Source organism: Arvicola amphibius, chromosome 7 (assembly GCF_903992535.2).
Source record: "Arvicola amphibius chromosome 7, mArvAmp1.2, whole genome shotgun sequence".
Lineage (NCBI taxonomy): Eukaryota > Metazoa > Chordata > Mammalia > Rodentia > Cricetidae > Arvicola > Arvicola amphibius.
Window position 1 is genome coordinate 35987104 of NC_052053.1, and position 17490 is coordinate 36004593.

Genomic DNA, 17490 nt, shown 5'->3' on the forward strand with positions numbered 1-17490 from the left:
CCTTCTTCATGCTACTTCTCTTCCAGTTTTGTAATTTCTCCTTTCAAACCATGTCTTCTGTATTGTCTGCAGTCTGGAGTACATTTCAAAATACAAAACAAAACAATACCACCATGACTTTCTCCATTTTCTCCAGGGAACATCTACCCTTTAGAATCTGCAAGCTAGATATTGTCATCTTTGTTTAATGTGTGGCTCAATTTGAGCAAATCTCTTTTATTCAATAGCAGATTTTCACTTTGACCAAAATTTATTATTACCAATAGCATTTATATTAAAAATCTTAACATTTAGTCTGTAATTTTTATACCTCATTTTTATATCTTTTACATCTTCAAGTCTTTCTGCTCTGGACTGTATGAAAATTGACAGCAATTCTCCTATTTCTCCTGTGAGGAACCTGAGGCTTGCAAAGTGGTCAAAACCAGGATTTTCATATGGAATCTTCATTCTCCCAAGTTTGCCCTAGGTGGTTATAGTCCCTTACTGCATGACTAGCAGTGATAAACACCCCGCCTGGTACATATGGGGTATCTGCAAGTTAAGCCCGTCCCTTGTTTAGCTTCTGTTTTGATTCACAGGACTCTTGAGCCCCACTTTTTAACCTTTTTACTTTGCCTTTGTTTTGTCTTAAAACTTCTGAGCATTTTTACCATTTGCTGTTTTATCCTCCAAATGCTTTCAGATTTTGCGATTGCCAATACAGTGTTCTTTTTTTCCCCTCTCTTGCTTCTAAAATGTGTCTTAATAACTTCTTAGTGGATACTGGAGAGATGGCTCAGTGGTTAAGAGCACTGGTTGCTCTTCCAGAGGACCAGTTCAATTCCCACAACCTGCCAACTCAAAACTGTCTGTAACCCCAGTTCTGGGAACTCCAACACCCTCACAAAGACACATGCACACAAACATCAGTACACATAAAATAAAAATAAGTAAATCAGTTTTTGAAAGCTTGTTGATGGGTTTGACAAAGATTTCCTGTGCAGTACCGTTTGCTCCTTATCCATATATTCTCTTTTAATGTCAGAATTTTCACATTTTTACTTCTTTTTTTTCTTTTTTTTTTTTTTTTTTGGTTTTTCGAGAAAGGGTTTCTCTGTGGCTTTGGAGCCTGTCCTGGAACTAGCTCTTGTAGACCAGGCTGGTCTCGAACTCACAGAGATCCACCTGCCTAGAGCCCACAGAGGCACACCAGGGATAGCTCAGAGTACACGGAACATGGGCGGCCCCTCAGGTTGTTGAACTAAAAGGGACTATGGACGTTTCAGGAGTTAGGTACCAGAAGGGAAGAAGGTCTGCACAGGGGACCTGGTGTTACCTGCTCTAAGGTCTTTCCTATATTTGGTCCCATAGGACAGAGCAAGGCTGTGGGTTCCATGGCAGTGCTGCACCCAAGCCTGGGTCTCTAGTATGAGCCTTGGTTCTTGGTACTGAAGAGGCCTTCAGTAATTAAGAACGAAGAGACTGACCAAACAGGGTCTCGAGGTGTATGTATGTCCTGCTCCCTGTTAGGCCCACTCCCGGGATACCAAGTTGATCATAAGATTCAAGGAGCCGGCCCCTCCTTCAGTGAAATAGCACAGGCCTGGTGAATAGTTCCAGAATGGTTGGTGGTGCAGATGCTGCAGGTCACAGAGCATCGGGACAGCCAGGAGTACTCTGTGAGCAGCACTCTAGAAGGTTCTATGTACAGCTAAAGGAGCCCTTTAACTTTTCTGCAACCATGGACCGGGGCCAGTACAGGGTATGGTAGGGCAGGAAATCACAATTTATAAAATCCTTATCATAGTGTTTTGCTTTTCTAACCTTATCAAATCTCTCCAAGGTGGCTTCTTCCTTTTAGGACCCAAGAGTAAGGACTTTAAGTGATTGCCAGTAGGAAGGACTTCCTCAGGACTCGCCATGTTCTGCCAGTGGCACTTCTGGGGGGAGGGAGGGGTCATGGTACGGTGACCCTTCAGTGACACATAACTCGGACTCAAGGAAAACTTTTGCAGTTGGAGCCTCTCTAGTTTTAAATATGGAGATCTGAGATCGTGGGGGTTCACTTTGCTTTGTCTTAGGCTTCTGAACTTAGTAAACTGCCCGGAAAGCACAAGTTCCTTTGGTCAGGGGAGCATCGTAGGGGGCGGGCCTGGGTGCTTCGGCTGCAAAGGGCACTGGGGCCTGGGCGCAGGTCACTTGCGAGGTTGTTGGATATGCTGTGTTCTTGGAGAAACATGCTTGTCCATAGAGGCATGCGGCTTCTGGTGGGCCACTTGTGCAGCCGCCGGGGGAAAGTCTTTGTCACCCCGGGCAATAACACCAGAGATGTACACTGTTGGTTTGGGCGGGCTGGTGCTATCCCATTCTTGCTCGTCTTTGTCTTTTTCTTCCTTCCCATCTCCCGTGTGTGGGTGTTTCTGCACAATCCACATTCCGCCGGCTTTCACGGCGGGCGGGTGTCCGTCCGGCTTTGGTCTCCAGCTTCCCTTCTGGAGGCGAAGACATGGCGCCGCTGGCTCGAGGGGCGACGGCAGCGGCGGCGGCGGAGGGGTGGGCCTGTGCGTATGTTTTTAAATCTCTAGCCTAGTTCCCAGCTTGCATACCAACCCATAGTGCAGATGCTACATATAGGTGTCGGGGAAGTTTTGGGCCACTAATGTTATGTATACCCAGCAGGGCAAGATGAGAAATCCAGTCAGGTATTTAGAGCATAAGAAAGTACAAGGAAGGTCATGAATTTGGGATATTTTTTCTGAGTTCCCCTCTCAGTACCGTCAGTCACATTGTCCACAATGTGCAGGTGTGTTTTCCTTCTGAAGAAGCTGATCTTGATGTGAAATAGCTTTATTGATGTGTAATGTGTACTGGATAGCAGTTTGATTATTCACATTTAGTAAGTGGGAAACTTTTATTTTTTTCAACCAGATATCCCTTACCTTTTCTGTGTTGGCCCTAAAGGCTGAGCTGAAGGCAGTTTGGTCCTGTAGATGCGGTGGTGCAGTGCCCTGTACTGCAGCATTTTACAGGGACTTTGCCTCATCCCCAGTCCTGATGTGTAGACGTCTGTGACTCCTCAGAGAAAGGTAAACTGACTTGAGATTGTTAGCAACTCTCTGGAACTGTAAACAAAATACAAATAAAGCAAGATGGCAGGTCCCCAGTTATTTATACAAATTCTGTTGCCATTAACATCAGCTTCTTCAAGCCTAGAGGGGAGACATGATGGAATATGTCTTTCAGAGTGTCTCTGTATTATTTCCCAGTGCACAATAATGATTTGTTAGAAGATGACCTAACTAAGCTATTCTTTACTAATTACAGAAGTCATACTCTTGACCTTGCCAACATGGACCTGGGAGAGTAGGGGTGAACTTGTGCTGTCCATGGATGGATGTCTTGGGTCACAGGGTGTGAGACGAATAGGAAGCAGTTTCTTCTGACCTTCGGGCCTTTATGTGACTGTAACTTTAAAAGTTTCAATGGCAGAAAGATTCTTAGGTTAACATGCAGAAAGTATCCTGTAAGGTTTATGGAAATAAAACAGAATTAAAATAAGGTCATGTATATTACAGCTCTCAGGATTCATATTCCTTTGTAATCATTCATTTTGAAAAACTGAAACTTTATTAGTAAACTGTTTTTGTCAAGCAGTATGCTGAACAGGTTCCCATAGATTACTGTATTTTACTGTCTCAGCAGTCCTGTGACTGGCCTCTCTAGACAGCATTGTGCCGTTAATCAAAGCAGAGTAGAGTGGTTGCTATTACAAGACAGTGATTTCTTTCTGTCAAGATAGGTTTTAAACTGCTGCACTTATGACTGTTGTTGTCCTTCTTTCTGCAAGAGGATTAATGCTAGTTACAAGAAGTTCTATTACGTGGACAGAATTCTATTTTCAAAACTGACTTGATGGACAGAGTTTCAAACCGTAGGTCCTCACAGTCAGACAGTTCCAAAGCACAGGAGCAAGTGCAGCCAGTGTTCCTACTTCTGAAGGTGGAATCTAAATTCAAATGTAAATTTCCACCAATCAGAACTCAGAGCTAATATCAATGTTGATCATAGTAAGAAAGATGTTTCTAATTAGCTCACTTTAAAGCCCCTTCTTAATCACTTAGAGCATTCTTGTGCACATCTGTGCTGCAGGAGTAACTGGATTACCTCCATGGTGTGTGTCTGGGTGTGCGTGTGTGTTTAAAGCCATGCTATAACTCTATCCAAATGCAATTCAGCACTGCTTTAAAGTTTAGAAGCAAATGTGTACTCAGTGATGTAGTTTAAAAACTGAAACCCCTGCTATCTTATGTGTTCCTCCCTTGTAAACCAGCCTTGTTTGTGGAGGGCGGCCATTGAAAATGCTGTGACACATACGTCCCCGAGCTTCTTCCCCAGACTTCTATCTAATAAATGAGCGCCAGAGTCCGGGCCTCTCATGTGGTTTTGCTTCATCTGACAATGACATCAGTATCTTTCCATTCCCTTTTTAAAGTAAAATTGTGCTCAAAATGAATAGTGATGCCAGTAAGGAAACTGAGTCCTACGAGTAATTTTTCATTAGGGTAAATGAGGTGATACAGTAAACAACTGAAACCTGACATGACGCCATGGCACGAAACTGCAAAACAAAATCTTGATTGATCTTGTGGATGTGTTCTAAGGCTTTTATGTCTTTTGCATGCCTTGTGTGCACACATACCAGTCAGTGCAAACACAATTCATCCTTGGATATTTATTTCCATCAATGAATGACCAGATGGCCCTTGTCTCTGTTGGAAGAGAATGTTTTTGCTTTTTCTGTAGCTCTGAGTGACACCACATATAAGAAGCTAAGCTAAATAATCACCCCCTAATTCAAGAAGCATGCTGCTACCTTCCCCTGCCCACTAAGGTTGGCAGTGATTCGCAGCTGCTTTCATTCTTCCATTTTAATTGAAATAGTTGGTGTATGTTCCCCATGTAGGTAACACATTCTTATTATGGTAAATTATGACCATACAGACAGAATGGAGGAAGAACCTATTTAGCTCTTCCCAGATCTGAGAAAAGTATTAGCCTCCCTTTGCAAATGAGAAAACTGGAAATCTTAGATGCTTATTGAATTGCTTTGTCACCAGCTACAGAGTGGATGGCCAAGCCGACCATGAGCCCTGCTGTTGTGTGTGTGTTTGCATGTCCCTTGTAGTTCTTCAGGTTTCATTTCGCTTGCCTTTATGACACTTTTGATGTCTTAAATCAAAGTGTTTTGTTTTTTCACACGACTGACACCGGTATCTCTTTGCCTGGATTGTAGTGTGGGATAGGCAAAAAAGTAATAGATAGAAGAAAGTAAAAGCCAGAAAGCTGTGGAAACTATGCATGCTGTCTCTCTTGCTCGCTCTCTCTCTCTCTCTCTCTCTCTCTCTCTCTCTCTCTCTCTCTCTCTCTTTCTCTCTCCCCCTCCCCCTCCCCCTCCCTCTCCCTCTCCCTCCCCCTCCCTCTCTCTCCACTCTGAGCTTCTAAGAATTCCCTGTACTGTATTGCTGGAATAGGAACATCCAAACTGTTAAGTTTGAGCAGTGTGGCAGTTATCCTCCTGGGGAAATCAAAGGCAGGCTGCTTACCTGGCCCTCCCCATGGAGTGGATCTGCTGCATATGCTGTCCTCCCCAGCCTTCACCCTCCTCTCATTGAGGCTGGTAGAAAGTGATTGGCCATCAGCAAGTCCTGAAGGGCTGTACCTAACTCTCTTCCTACCCCTGAACGTATAATCTTCAGCATAGGGATGTAAGCTGCCAGGGAAAGTTCTTAATATAGAGTTAGTTTTGTGTTGTAAATTTTCACTTATCACAGATGCTTTCTGATCAGTGTAGTAGCTTTTTCAATTGTGGCCTTAGGTAATCAATAAATGGCTATCCCTTTCTTCCAGAGGTGTAACCCTATTTCAGTGCAGTATGTAAGAAGAGTGTTCTGTATTGCAAAGCTGTTTCCATGCCACAGTGTGCAGTCCTTCGAAGTAGTATTTTGTTGATCTTAGTGACAACAAATTCAATATATCTGATAATACTGCATAGCAGGTCTTCATTCTCTTTACTGATGGTATGGCAGTTGGTCTTTAATGATCTGTATTTTGTATACCATTTGCATCGCATAGCAGCAATGAAGAGCTGAGTTTGCTTAAACAGTAACTATAGCTGTGCTGTTTGTACTCTTATATTCTTCCATCAAGCAATAATTACCCTTCAGCCAACTCACTTCTTTTTATGTCATGTATGCAAAGTACCTAAATAAAATATAACTGAAGTTCCCACACTGCACATCAGTAGACAGAGTCAGTCAAGCTGGAGGAGACTATAGAGGAGTGCGTGCAAAGCCTTTCCTCCCCGCTCACTAGCAGCCGCTCCTGAGTATCTAATGGCACCATAGCTTTAGTAGGTTACACACTTGATTTGCTTCACGTGTTTACCACTGGGAGGTAAAGAACAAGATTTGTTTTAACTTGAGTTCTATAAAATTGAAATGTTATTTATGGCTAACAAAGATATTGTCGCAATCTTTTGGTATCTCCTTGGCTTGTTGCCTATAGTGCTCTGTTGGAATACATCTCCACATGGATTGGTTTTAAATGGCTTTCAGCAATTTACTGCAGGGCCATCTGGCCATTTGCTGTCTGTACTCCCAAACTAACTTTCAGTTCTAGAATAACCTGTATTGTGATACTTTTAGGGCTCAGTTATGCCCCGGTAGACATGATTGAAGTATCACCTGTATAGAAATGAGATTATTAATATTTCAGGTGATACAGCTCATAAAAAGCAGGCTTTCAATATAGCTAAATTGTAAAATGATTGCTTAAGCTTATATTCAAATTCCTTGAGTTGCTATCTTCATTAAGTAGTTACTTTTTTAATACATATGTACTAAAGATAAAGTTTCAGTTTATATTGACATTAGTGTTTAAAGACATATTGTACCTTTCTGTGCCTGTGACACAGGACACTGCTTAAGGAAAGCAGTGACCCTCGTGAAAGGATTTGGTGTATTTATAAACCCACTATTCAAAGGAAGGATGTTTCAAGGTGAAAAGTAAAATTTCTTCTGCAAATAATGTTGAGCCTCAGCATAATTTTCACATCCTGAAAGAGGACGTGCGTTGCAGCGAACTGGAAGCAATCAACACTATATTTATTTCACAAGGTTGAGGGATAGTGAGGTGATTCTTTGGGTAAAGGCTCAACCTTCAGACTCACATGGTGGAAGGAGAAGATGGGCTCCACAGAGTTTTCCTCTGACCTTCACATGTGCACCATTCAGCCAGCTCTCCCTCCTGCCGCCACACACACAGTAACTAATTACTTGACAATAATAATAAGCTTAGAGGAGGGAAAGTCACCTCATGCTGAAATGTCTGATTTTTCCTTCCTCTTTTGTTGAATATAGATTTTTTTTTCTCATACAATGTTTTCCCTTCCCTTTATTTCTCTGTTTCTCTCCACCTTCCTTTCAGTCCAGATTCATCCCCTTTCTGTCTTTTATTAGAAAACAAAGGCATCTAAAGGAATATAATATAATAAGATAAAACAAAAACAAGCACACTGAAACAGTACAAAATAAGCAGAAAGAAAAGAGCCCAAGAAAAGGCACACGGAACAGATATAGATGCAGAGACCCACTCATTTGCACACTGAGGAATAACATAAAAACACTAGAATGGAAGCCATAGTATCTGTACAAAGGACCTGTAGATGAGAGAGGTGGGGAGAGGGAGTGAGGTGGAGGATCTTTTAAAAAAAAGAAAAATCCCTTACAAGAGATTATGAGACTAAGAACATCCAAAGATGCTGCTGTGCTTGTTCTGTTCCCTGTCTACTGCTGGGCATGTAGTCTGCTTTTAAGAGTAGTTAGTCTTCCCAGTGAAACTCCTGCAGAGAAAAATGAATTTTACTTTGTACTGGTTACCAATTGCAGATAGCCTCTGGATTAGGGGTAGTGACTTGTATCCACTCCCCTTCAGCTCTGGGGCCCCACCTGATGGAGACCAGTGTATACATATCAGTCTCTGAGTTCTTAAATGGATTGTTGCTGTTGATGTCCTTCATCTCCTCTGGCTCTTAGAGGGGTTTTGTTTTGTTGGTTTTGTTTTGTTTTGGTTTGGTTTTTGTTTTGTTTCTCTTCCTCTTCTAAGGGGTTCCCTGAACCCTGGGGGGGGGGGGGAGGAATTTGATGGTGATATCAGGTTTTGGACTGAGTGTCCCATGGTCTCTCATTCTCTGCATACTGTCTGGCTGTGGGTCTCTGTATTTCCTCATCTGCTACAGGTAGAAGTGTCTCTGATGATGGCTGAGCGAGGCACTGATAGCAGAATATCATTAGGAGTCATTTTATTGTTGTGTTCCTTTAGTAGAACACTGATATTTCATTTTATCCCCAGTCCCTGAAATATCAAGTCTCTGGTTGATCCCTCAAGCAGTGTCAGGTATGGGTTCCACCTTGTGGGGTGGGCCTTTAGTCAAATCAGATAATGCTTTGTTATCCCCACAGAGTCTATGCCACCACTGCACTGGTACATCTTGTAGACAGTACACTATTACAGTTTGTGTTCTCCTAATGACATGAACATAAAAACATTTGCATTTAGGTGTGCCCTCTGTGAAACATGCTGGTTGCACAATACCATGAACATCTCCAAATTGGAAGAGCTATTGGTGGTTTGTCTGGAGGATCAAATCTGGAGTCAATTCTCTTACCTAGGCTCTATTTTTTGTATGTCTATAGTTCTTCCTAGACATTTTTGAGCAGTGCCTGAAAGTTAATTCCTCACGTTCTTCATAGAAGAAGAGATTGATAGTCAAAAAGAGATGTTAAGATTTTGAAAGGTAATAATCTATCACATGTCAAATAGGAGATAAAGAAGGAAAAATTAGATAATTTAGTATTCTTTACATCAAATGCCCATCAGTTATTAAATTCTCAAAGTATACATGTTTTCACTTTACAAGGTCAGAAAACAAGAGATATTTCAAAATAAATACCAAATTTCCTATTCCCAGACTTCATCTCCAAGCCTCATAACCTCCTCAGCACCCACCATTGATAAAATTTTTCATTTTTTATGTTTTGAATTTTTTGTTTTTTAAAAATATGCATTACCTTAAAACTTCTTGCTATTGGGATGTTGCTTTATTTAGCTCTCTTCACATTTTTGTGGGTTGTTTTGTTTTTGTGACTTGTCTCCCCTTTCCCCTGTATTCACTTTGGTCAGACTGTCATGTGCTAGGAGTACAGGCATGCACTACCATCACTAGAAAGGTACAAGAATTTTAGATTTTACCAAAGTATTTTGAAACTATTGAATGAATTTTCTTCTCCTTCCTTTAGTTGGGCACTCTATCTCATCAATACAAAACTATTGTATTGTTTCTTTGCTTATTGCCCCCACAATGTTTTTCTCATTCAGTTCCTCCAACTCTGATTTTTTTCTTCATGTAATTTTTTTCTTTTTTTCAATTTCTCATATGTATGTGTATGAGGTGTGTGTGTGTAATTTCCATTGCTTTCACTGTGTGTGGCTATGCTATATTCACAGACATGTAGAGACCAAAAGTTGATGATGGAAATCATTCTCAATCTTTCTTCCTCCTGAGCTCAAGGATATTGCTCGTCTAGCTAGGCAGCTTCTTCTGGGTACCTTTTCTCCACCCTGGTAGGCTGGAATTACAGATGAACTGACAAGCCAAGTCAGCTCTTATGGTTCTCTGGGGATACACACTCCTGCCCAGCCATTTGCTTGGCCTGCACTTTAACCACTGGACTACCCTCCCTACACCTATAATATTTCAAATTATTAGTTTTGTTTTGGTTTGGTTTTGAATGACTCTCCTATTATATTTTGGTTTTCTTCTTATGGATGTAAAATGTTAGTATTATGACACTTACTATAGAATTTTTTTGTTTCCTTTTGTTCTCCACATTGTAACAGTTTTTTCTCAGAGTTATATTTATCCACTTGTTTTCTTTGTCTTGTTTATTTTCTGTTAAAAGGTTTCCTCAGGGGCTGGGGAGAAGGCTTCTTATTTAAGAGCCATCATGTTCATCCAGAAGGCCAGAGTTCAGTTCCCAGTATATTTATCAGGTGACTCAGATCTGAAACCTCTTTTGGCATCTGTGGGTAGCCATGCGCATGTGGTCATACATTCAATCAAATACACATAAGATTAAATCTTTTTTAAAATGTTTTTTTCTAGCATCGTTTATATCCATTCATATTTTACAGCAAGACCTAAAAAGATAGCCGGGCAATGGTGGCGCACGCCTTTAATCCCAGCACTCGGGAGGCAGAGGCAGGTGGATCTCTGTGAGTTTGAGACCAGCCTGGTCTACAGAGCTAGTTCTAGGACAGGCTCCAAAGCCACAGAGAAACCCTGTCTCGAAAAAACAAAAAAACAAAACAAAACAAAAAAAAAGACCTAAAAAGATGATTAGTTCTTTAGAGCTGGAATTTGTTCACTTGCGACTATTCTCTTCAGTGAAACAGAGGTCAACTTCTTTTTTGAGTCACCACTAAGAGTTTCTCTTGGTCAGTCCAGTTGGTTTCCAGAGAAAAGCTTGGACAATCTCCTAGAAGCATATCTCAAGCTGTCTGGGCATCAAATGGGAAATGGTTACTAGAAAGCCACGGGAGAATGGGTTTCTGTTCTTACATTTGACTCACCCTTGCCCTGCCTGGTCCTTGCCTGGTCTCTATCCAATACCACTAGTTAGAGATCCTATTTTCTGTTCTTGACATGGAAGCTGGCAATGGAGCTGGTTGACGGAAGAGGTTTTGGCATTACTTTACACAGAATGACTGTCAGTTATGCTCTGTTCTACTTCTCAACAGTGCCTCCATGAGCCCCAGAGTAGCCAGTTCTTGATCCTTTCAGAGCTTCTACGGCACCACGAGCAGCTTCTTGGATAGCAGCCTTATACCTGTGTATACTCACTCTTCCTGAGCCACGTGTTTGGCCTCGTATGTTTTCAGGCACCACTTACCCATTTGCGTTCCATCTTCTGAAATTCTGTTAATTTCCCCCCCCCCATTCTATTGACATTTCCTCCTTTTTCTCTTTGTATGTAAGACTCTGCCTTCAGCCATTATTGTAGGGGATTCAAACAACAGAGGAGGTTATATATTATTATTGGCTCTGCCACATTTATCCTAAGCTGTTCTTCACATCACAGCTAGAGTATTTATACAGACCCCTGCTGACCCAAAACTTCTCCAAGCCCCTTCACTTCGATTATTAAGGGCAAAAGCCTCCCCTGCTGATGTACCAGTCCTTATCTTTCATCATTCTTCACCGTGTCTTCTTGCCTATCCTCCACCCATTAGTGCTCTGGCTGTTTTTACTTTTCCTTTCTGGACCATGTCTGTCATGCACTAGGCCATTTGCATGTGTGATTTTCCTCCCTAGTTACAGTTCTGTCGGTTAACTTTGCATCACTGCAATCAAATACCTGAGGGGACCAACGTATACAAAGAAAGGTTTATGTTGCTTACAATTTTAGAAGTTCAAAGTCCAAGATCAGACATTCTATTGGATTGGCTTTTGCTAAGCATGGCAGATGGTGGCCCATATGGTGGGAATATGTGTAAAAGCAGTCTCATCTTGAACCAGAACAGAGAGAGGGAGGGTGGGGCATACAGCCTTCTATGTAGTAGTTCTTTGCCAAAGTTACCAAAGGACCTCATGAAATCTACCTTCCTTGGCAGGCCTCAAAATTACCTGAAGACTTTTTCCCTAAAACTCATCTCCCCAGCGAGTCTGTCACCTCCACGTCTCAATTGCACCACCCTTTGGAAAAAACATCCAAACCGTAGCAACAGCCTACCTCACACTCTCATACCTGGCAAGCTTCTGAGCTTCGTGAGAGCAGAACTGAGCATCCTGTTGTAGTGCTGTCCTGGAACCACGCTCTCTCCAGATGTGGTTTCTGCTGTAGCCCCACCCAGCTCCTTCCTGAATGCAGCACCTCCCAAACTGTGTTCCATGAGGATGGATGGCCATTTGGCCTGCCATCTAGCATGTGTAATTTTGCTTGAATGGTAGATAATTTTTTTCTCTCTAAACCTTTTTTATTCTGTGTTTTCACTGACTTTTCAGACCTTTCTTTACCTTGATTGTATTGTAGGATGACCCTGCATGTCAGGCATTTCTGATTTTCTGTTATATTGTGTATTTAACTTGCACACTTACTTTGAATGTAAAATTAACACTATTTTATATTATTAGTTTAGATAAGGCTGGTTTCTGTGGCTTAAATATTAGACAACAGTATAATCAGAACATGAGTGAATCAGTACCTAGCATTATAATATTTAATAATGGGGGGATGTACTTTTGATGTTGTGTATGCATGCCCGAGGGATGGAAACTGGTGCTTTGCTTTTCCTGATCTTATTTTTCTAGTTCTATGGAGTTTAAAGGGGAAAGGGTAGTAAAGAAAGAGTGGGAGGGAAATAAAAAGCAGAAAACAATACTATATGAAGAAAGGAGGAATAGATTTGTTTGATTTTTGCAGTTTATGTGCTCCTGAGACATGAACACAAATCTTTAGTTCATATACACATGAAGTTAACATATTAAACTGCTCGTCTGAAATGCGTGGCTAAAGTATAATGTGAAAGAAAATTTAAAGAAAGCATGATGTAACCCTGCGCAAGAGTGCTCAGACTATCCAGTGTCCCTCTAGTCACACGAAATGTCATCATGATCCTCATTATTGGCACGAGTTTTTTAGAGTGGAAATTGACTGAGTTCTTAGCATATGCTAACCAATATGAAATCGTAATTCTGCAAAACAGTATTATTTCCGTTTTACTAACAAGCTAATTGGTTTCTAATGAAAAGACTTTTTCAAGACAGCTAAAATTTAGCAGAGCCCTGACTTTGAAACCAGATAACATGCCTTGTGCCCCGCATTGCTCTTCATGCTGCTTTGCCCATTAGTGGTAAGGTAAACATTAGACTTGATTAGAAGTTTGACGTTTGCCTCTTTGAAAAGTCTGCAAGTGGCCACACTCTCACAGGGCAGATCAGAAAACCGAGGACTACAGAGATTAAGAGAATAGTCAAAGAACAAACATAGTCTTAAGAAAAATTTCTTTACCAAAACTTGGGTCTTTGTTCTTTTGTTTCTTTGTTTTTGTTTTTTAAAAGTAACATTGGGAAACAAAGCTTATAGACGTTTTCTTTTTATTGCCCCGGTTCTCTCAATTTTGACAGTATTCTCTTTTATTGTCACTATCAGCGTGGATATAAAACCTCCTTATTTTCCTGGTACCCTTTTCAGGAAGTTTCACCCATCATGGTGTTGTACCAGTTCCCCACTTTTCCCACCACAATATCCATAAAAAATCATGGCATACCACCAATGGATATGCCAAAGTGGACAGGTAAAAGCCCAGGAAGCCTCCACCCTACCTTCAGTTGTTGGGAAGAGAACCTTGACTGCAGCAGCTTTTTAAAAGAAAGCATTTAATCGGGGCCTGACATAGTTTCAGAGTCTTGTAGTCCATTAGCATCATGGCAGGACGTGGTGCTGGAGTAGTACGTAGCTAAGAACTACATCCTGGTCCTTTGGCAGAAGGCACACAGAGAGAAAGAAACTGGACCTGATGTGGGCTTCAAGACCTCACCTCCTAATCTTTCTCAAATAGTGTTACTCCCTGGTGACTAAGCATTCATATGAGCCTATGATGACCATTCTTATTCAAACCACCACAGTAGGTGTATATATGTGTATGCAGGCAGTAACAATTAGTCAAAAAGAGGCCATGAATTTGAAGGAGAATAGGATGGAACATATGCAAGGGTTTAGAGGAAGGAAAGGGATTAGAGAATTTTAGTACAAATTAGAATCTTAAAAAAAAATCTTGTCATACTCCAAAGGAAATGGCCCAATTGGAAACCCTACCTCAAATTTGTTCAGAAAGAGGGAAGTGATTGTCTTTTCAATTCCAATGTACTTTTCCCACCTCTTTTTAAACCTCTAAATAATGTCTTTTCCCAAGAGGGAGAAAAGGAACAGCATGTGAGTGGAGGCCACTTTCAGACCTGTCCAGTGTCCATGGTTTATTAATGTGTGAGAGACTTACTGAAAAGTGAATCCTTACACAACAAGTCAGTCATGTGCATGGAAATAGGCCCTTCTCTACTTAGAAAGAAATGACTTCAAATCCACATTGTAGGATGGCTTTGTGTTTGTGTGCTACCTTAGTGATCTTTGCATTTGTAGCCATACACCTGACGGAGACAATGTGAAGAGAAAAGGATGATTTGGGCTGATGGAGATTTTAGTCCATCGTGGCAGTTCATGTGAGCAAGAGCCAGCAGTAGATGCTTCAGCCCAAGGTGCAAAGGTGGTAGCAGCTCTACTCACATTGTGTAGACTAGGAAACTGAAAATACTGATCTGAATGAATGGTGGGCATCACCTCTGTGGGCTTCTCCCTAGCTTGCTTTCTCCTAAAAGTTCCACAGTCTCTAAAATATTGTTATACACTGTGGAACAAGCATTCAGAAGATGAGCACAAAGGAGGGGACATTTCAGACTCAAACCATAGTACTTCGCCATCATTAAACAAGGTAGATATGAAGTTCTAAGCTACAAAAAGAATTGATGAGCAAATTGTGTAGTTTGTGGAGCATTGATTGATGGCATCAGAAATCAGTTTAGTTTTAAAATATTCTGATGGGCTACAGATGTAACTCAGTGTTTGAAAACTTGTCTAGTACAGGCAAAGTCCTGAATTTAATCCCTAGCACTGCGAGATAGAGATAGAGGGAGAGGGAATAAATGGTGATATGGGCAATGAAAACAAGTGTATATGAAATGTCACTGGAAACAAGCTTTTAAGCTTTATAAGTATAAATGTGCCCTCTTGCACATAGAGGAGGCTTAACTATCTATTGGATGAATCTGCTTGATTATTAAACACAGTGACTTATTTATTGAGTGATTGAAGAATACACTTATACTCAGGATGATCTTAGGAATAATCCCAGCATTAGATAATGTGTGGAGGAGCAAAGTGACCAGAAGGCCCACAGTACCATTAGGCCACAAGGGAAAGAGAAAGAAAAAGAAGTATAACCTAAAAATCTGATCTTCACTGGGGAAATAAAATTCTATCCTTGAAGGTTCAGCTAGAGATTTCCTTAAGTATGGAACTGCTAGAAAAAAACCTCACATAAGCCAGAATTTAGTTGTTTCCTTAAAGAGCTTTTGTGTCAAGGCAGAAGTTCATGTTGGCAAGAATGCAAGGTAGCTTTCATATTCTCAGATGTTCGTAAGGAATTTGAATTTTCTGTGAGGAGACTATATCCTAAAAGGATTGTATAAAATTGGCTAAGGTGAATTGCTCATATAAGTAGTCAGTTAAATTAGCAAAGTATACAATCTAAAACACTTTGAAATTAAGAGGGAATGGGGACTCAAGATATAACCATTTAAGATAAATAATACTAATTGTACACACTATTCTAAGAGAGTCTGTATAAGCAAATGATAAAAGAATAGTTATCCCCTAAGTGTTAGATTTGTGGAAATCACTCTTACAAGTCTTGGTGGAAAATATAAACAACTGGGAATAGGCTCTGAGAACAGAACATGATTTCCTTAAGACAACCTTATATCTACCATTTAAAGGGGACTGTCAGGAAATCATCCTTTGGCCATAGGCTCTTTCTGTCAGTCTTCTCTGGAGGAGCATGTCTTTACTAAGCAGTGTGACCTGTCTCTTGCAGTTCCAACACACATTTCTTGGGCCAGTCAATAGTGGGAGGGTATCTTCTTGTTACTTTTTACTGCAACTAATGTTTGTGGATTCTCATTTCCTATTACAAAATCTATCTTGTTCAAGTAAGGCTCTCTTGCTTCCCATATACTCAGGATTGGAGTTCATGTTGCCTTTGAATGTTGGTAACAGGACACAAATCTTGTTTCAGTCACCAAAAAGTATTAAACATCGAAAAGCCACCCTCACCCATCACAGTGCTTTTTGGTGTCTCATCTCATGCTCCAAAGCAGTGGTGCTGAGGGTGTGGGAGCGTGACTGACTTGTCTGTGGCTTGGGTCTGTTCAGACAACACTGAACCAACCTCCATGGACATGTACCACCTATTTTGTTAAGATTTGCTCTTAGTCATCTCCAGTGAAAACGAGCATGCCTCCATACCCCAGACAGCCAACCAAGAATACAGGTCTTTCTGCTTAATGCTGTGCCTTATAAACATACTATTGTAATTAGCATGGGTTTCTTTGCTTGTGATTCTTATGTTTAGCATAGCAAAAGGTAAAGGGAGAATATGTATAAATTCAAATTCTATGTCTAGAGGTTTGCTTTTATACCTCATGAGTATACTATAAAGTATATAAATCTGCTCACCATATAAGTGATGTATTGGAGACATGTGGGCAAACATGATCTTTTAATTATCTTTGCTATTTGCTTATGTGGATAAATTCTAAAAATGTTAATTTTGTCATTAATTTCTAACACATTGTTGGATAACAATGAATAGTTTTGTTTTGTTTTTTTAATAAATTACCCAAGGGATTCGATCACTAAGCTGTATATGTTTCTTTCTGGTTAGTTTTAGAAGTAACTTTTTTATTATTTCTGTTTCCTTTCTCCTTAAGCTGTTTTCAATGCAAGAATCCACGGAAATCACTTAGATGAACATGGTTGATTTTTTTCCTGTCATTTGTGTGTATATCTTTTTCTGTCACTTTTTTGTAAGTTCTATAATTTCTTTCATATATCCTACTAATATTGTCTACTAATACAGAATGTCAGTATATAGTTTCTGCTTTGAGAAGCATTATTTTCCCAACTGCCATCCTCCTGTTGTCGCTGCTGTATGACAATTCATCACCCATCTTCCTGCCCCGTACTATTCACTCATGTTTCTTCAGCCTCAACTAGCATTTCCTAGAGTCTCCTGGATTAGTCATTAGTTCTGAGGATGCCACATTAGAGAGGTTTCTTGTTCCATGGAGCACTAAGTTTGGGAGAGAGTATATATTATGATCTACTAGGTACTCCAGAGTGGATGAATGAACATTTGTGTAGCACATGGTAGTACGCAACCTTAAAAGCCCTGTAATGAATAAATGTTGTTTATCTCAGCATTTCCTAAGCTTGTTTTCTCATGAAACCATTTCTGATGTCCCACAGAATTGTTGCATGAAACAAACTGTGTAAAAGTGGTGCCCACCACTGCCCTTCCATTGTAGACATGTGCAGGAACAGACCTCTCCTCTCTCCTTCCCACCCCACAGCAGCCCGTTGTGCACTCAGCGTTCGCCTTCTCTCCCTGACTCAGACTTGGATGCACTAGTCATCTGCACTGCCCTTCCCTCTTCCCTCACCACTGCTCTGCACCATTTGTTCAATTACCTCCTGCCGCTCCAGTCTATGTGAAGCAAGACTGTAGATAATCATTATCCTGTGGACTTCAGTCCATAGGCATACCTCTACTTGTTTG

At 40.8% G+C, this 17490-nt stretch overlaps 2 protein-coding genes across 10 annotated transcripts in view; one reads left to right on the plus strand and one right to left on the minus strand.

Moving 5' to 3' along the window:
• Positions 1-17490, plus strand: part of Gtdc1 (glycosyltransferase like domain containing 1) — a 357538-nt gene that overhangs the window by 268122 nt on the left and 71926 nt on the right. The gene's annotated exons all lie outside the window — the stretch shown is intronic.
• LOC119819265 (death-associated protein 1-like) lies at positions 1177-2490 on the minus strand. Its single transcript, XM_038337376.1, is given in 2 exon segments — positions 1177-2447; positions 2449-2490. Coding segments are annotated over 2 exon segments (312 nt in total). The 3' UTR covers positions 1177-2177.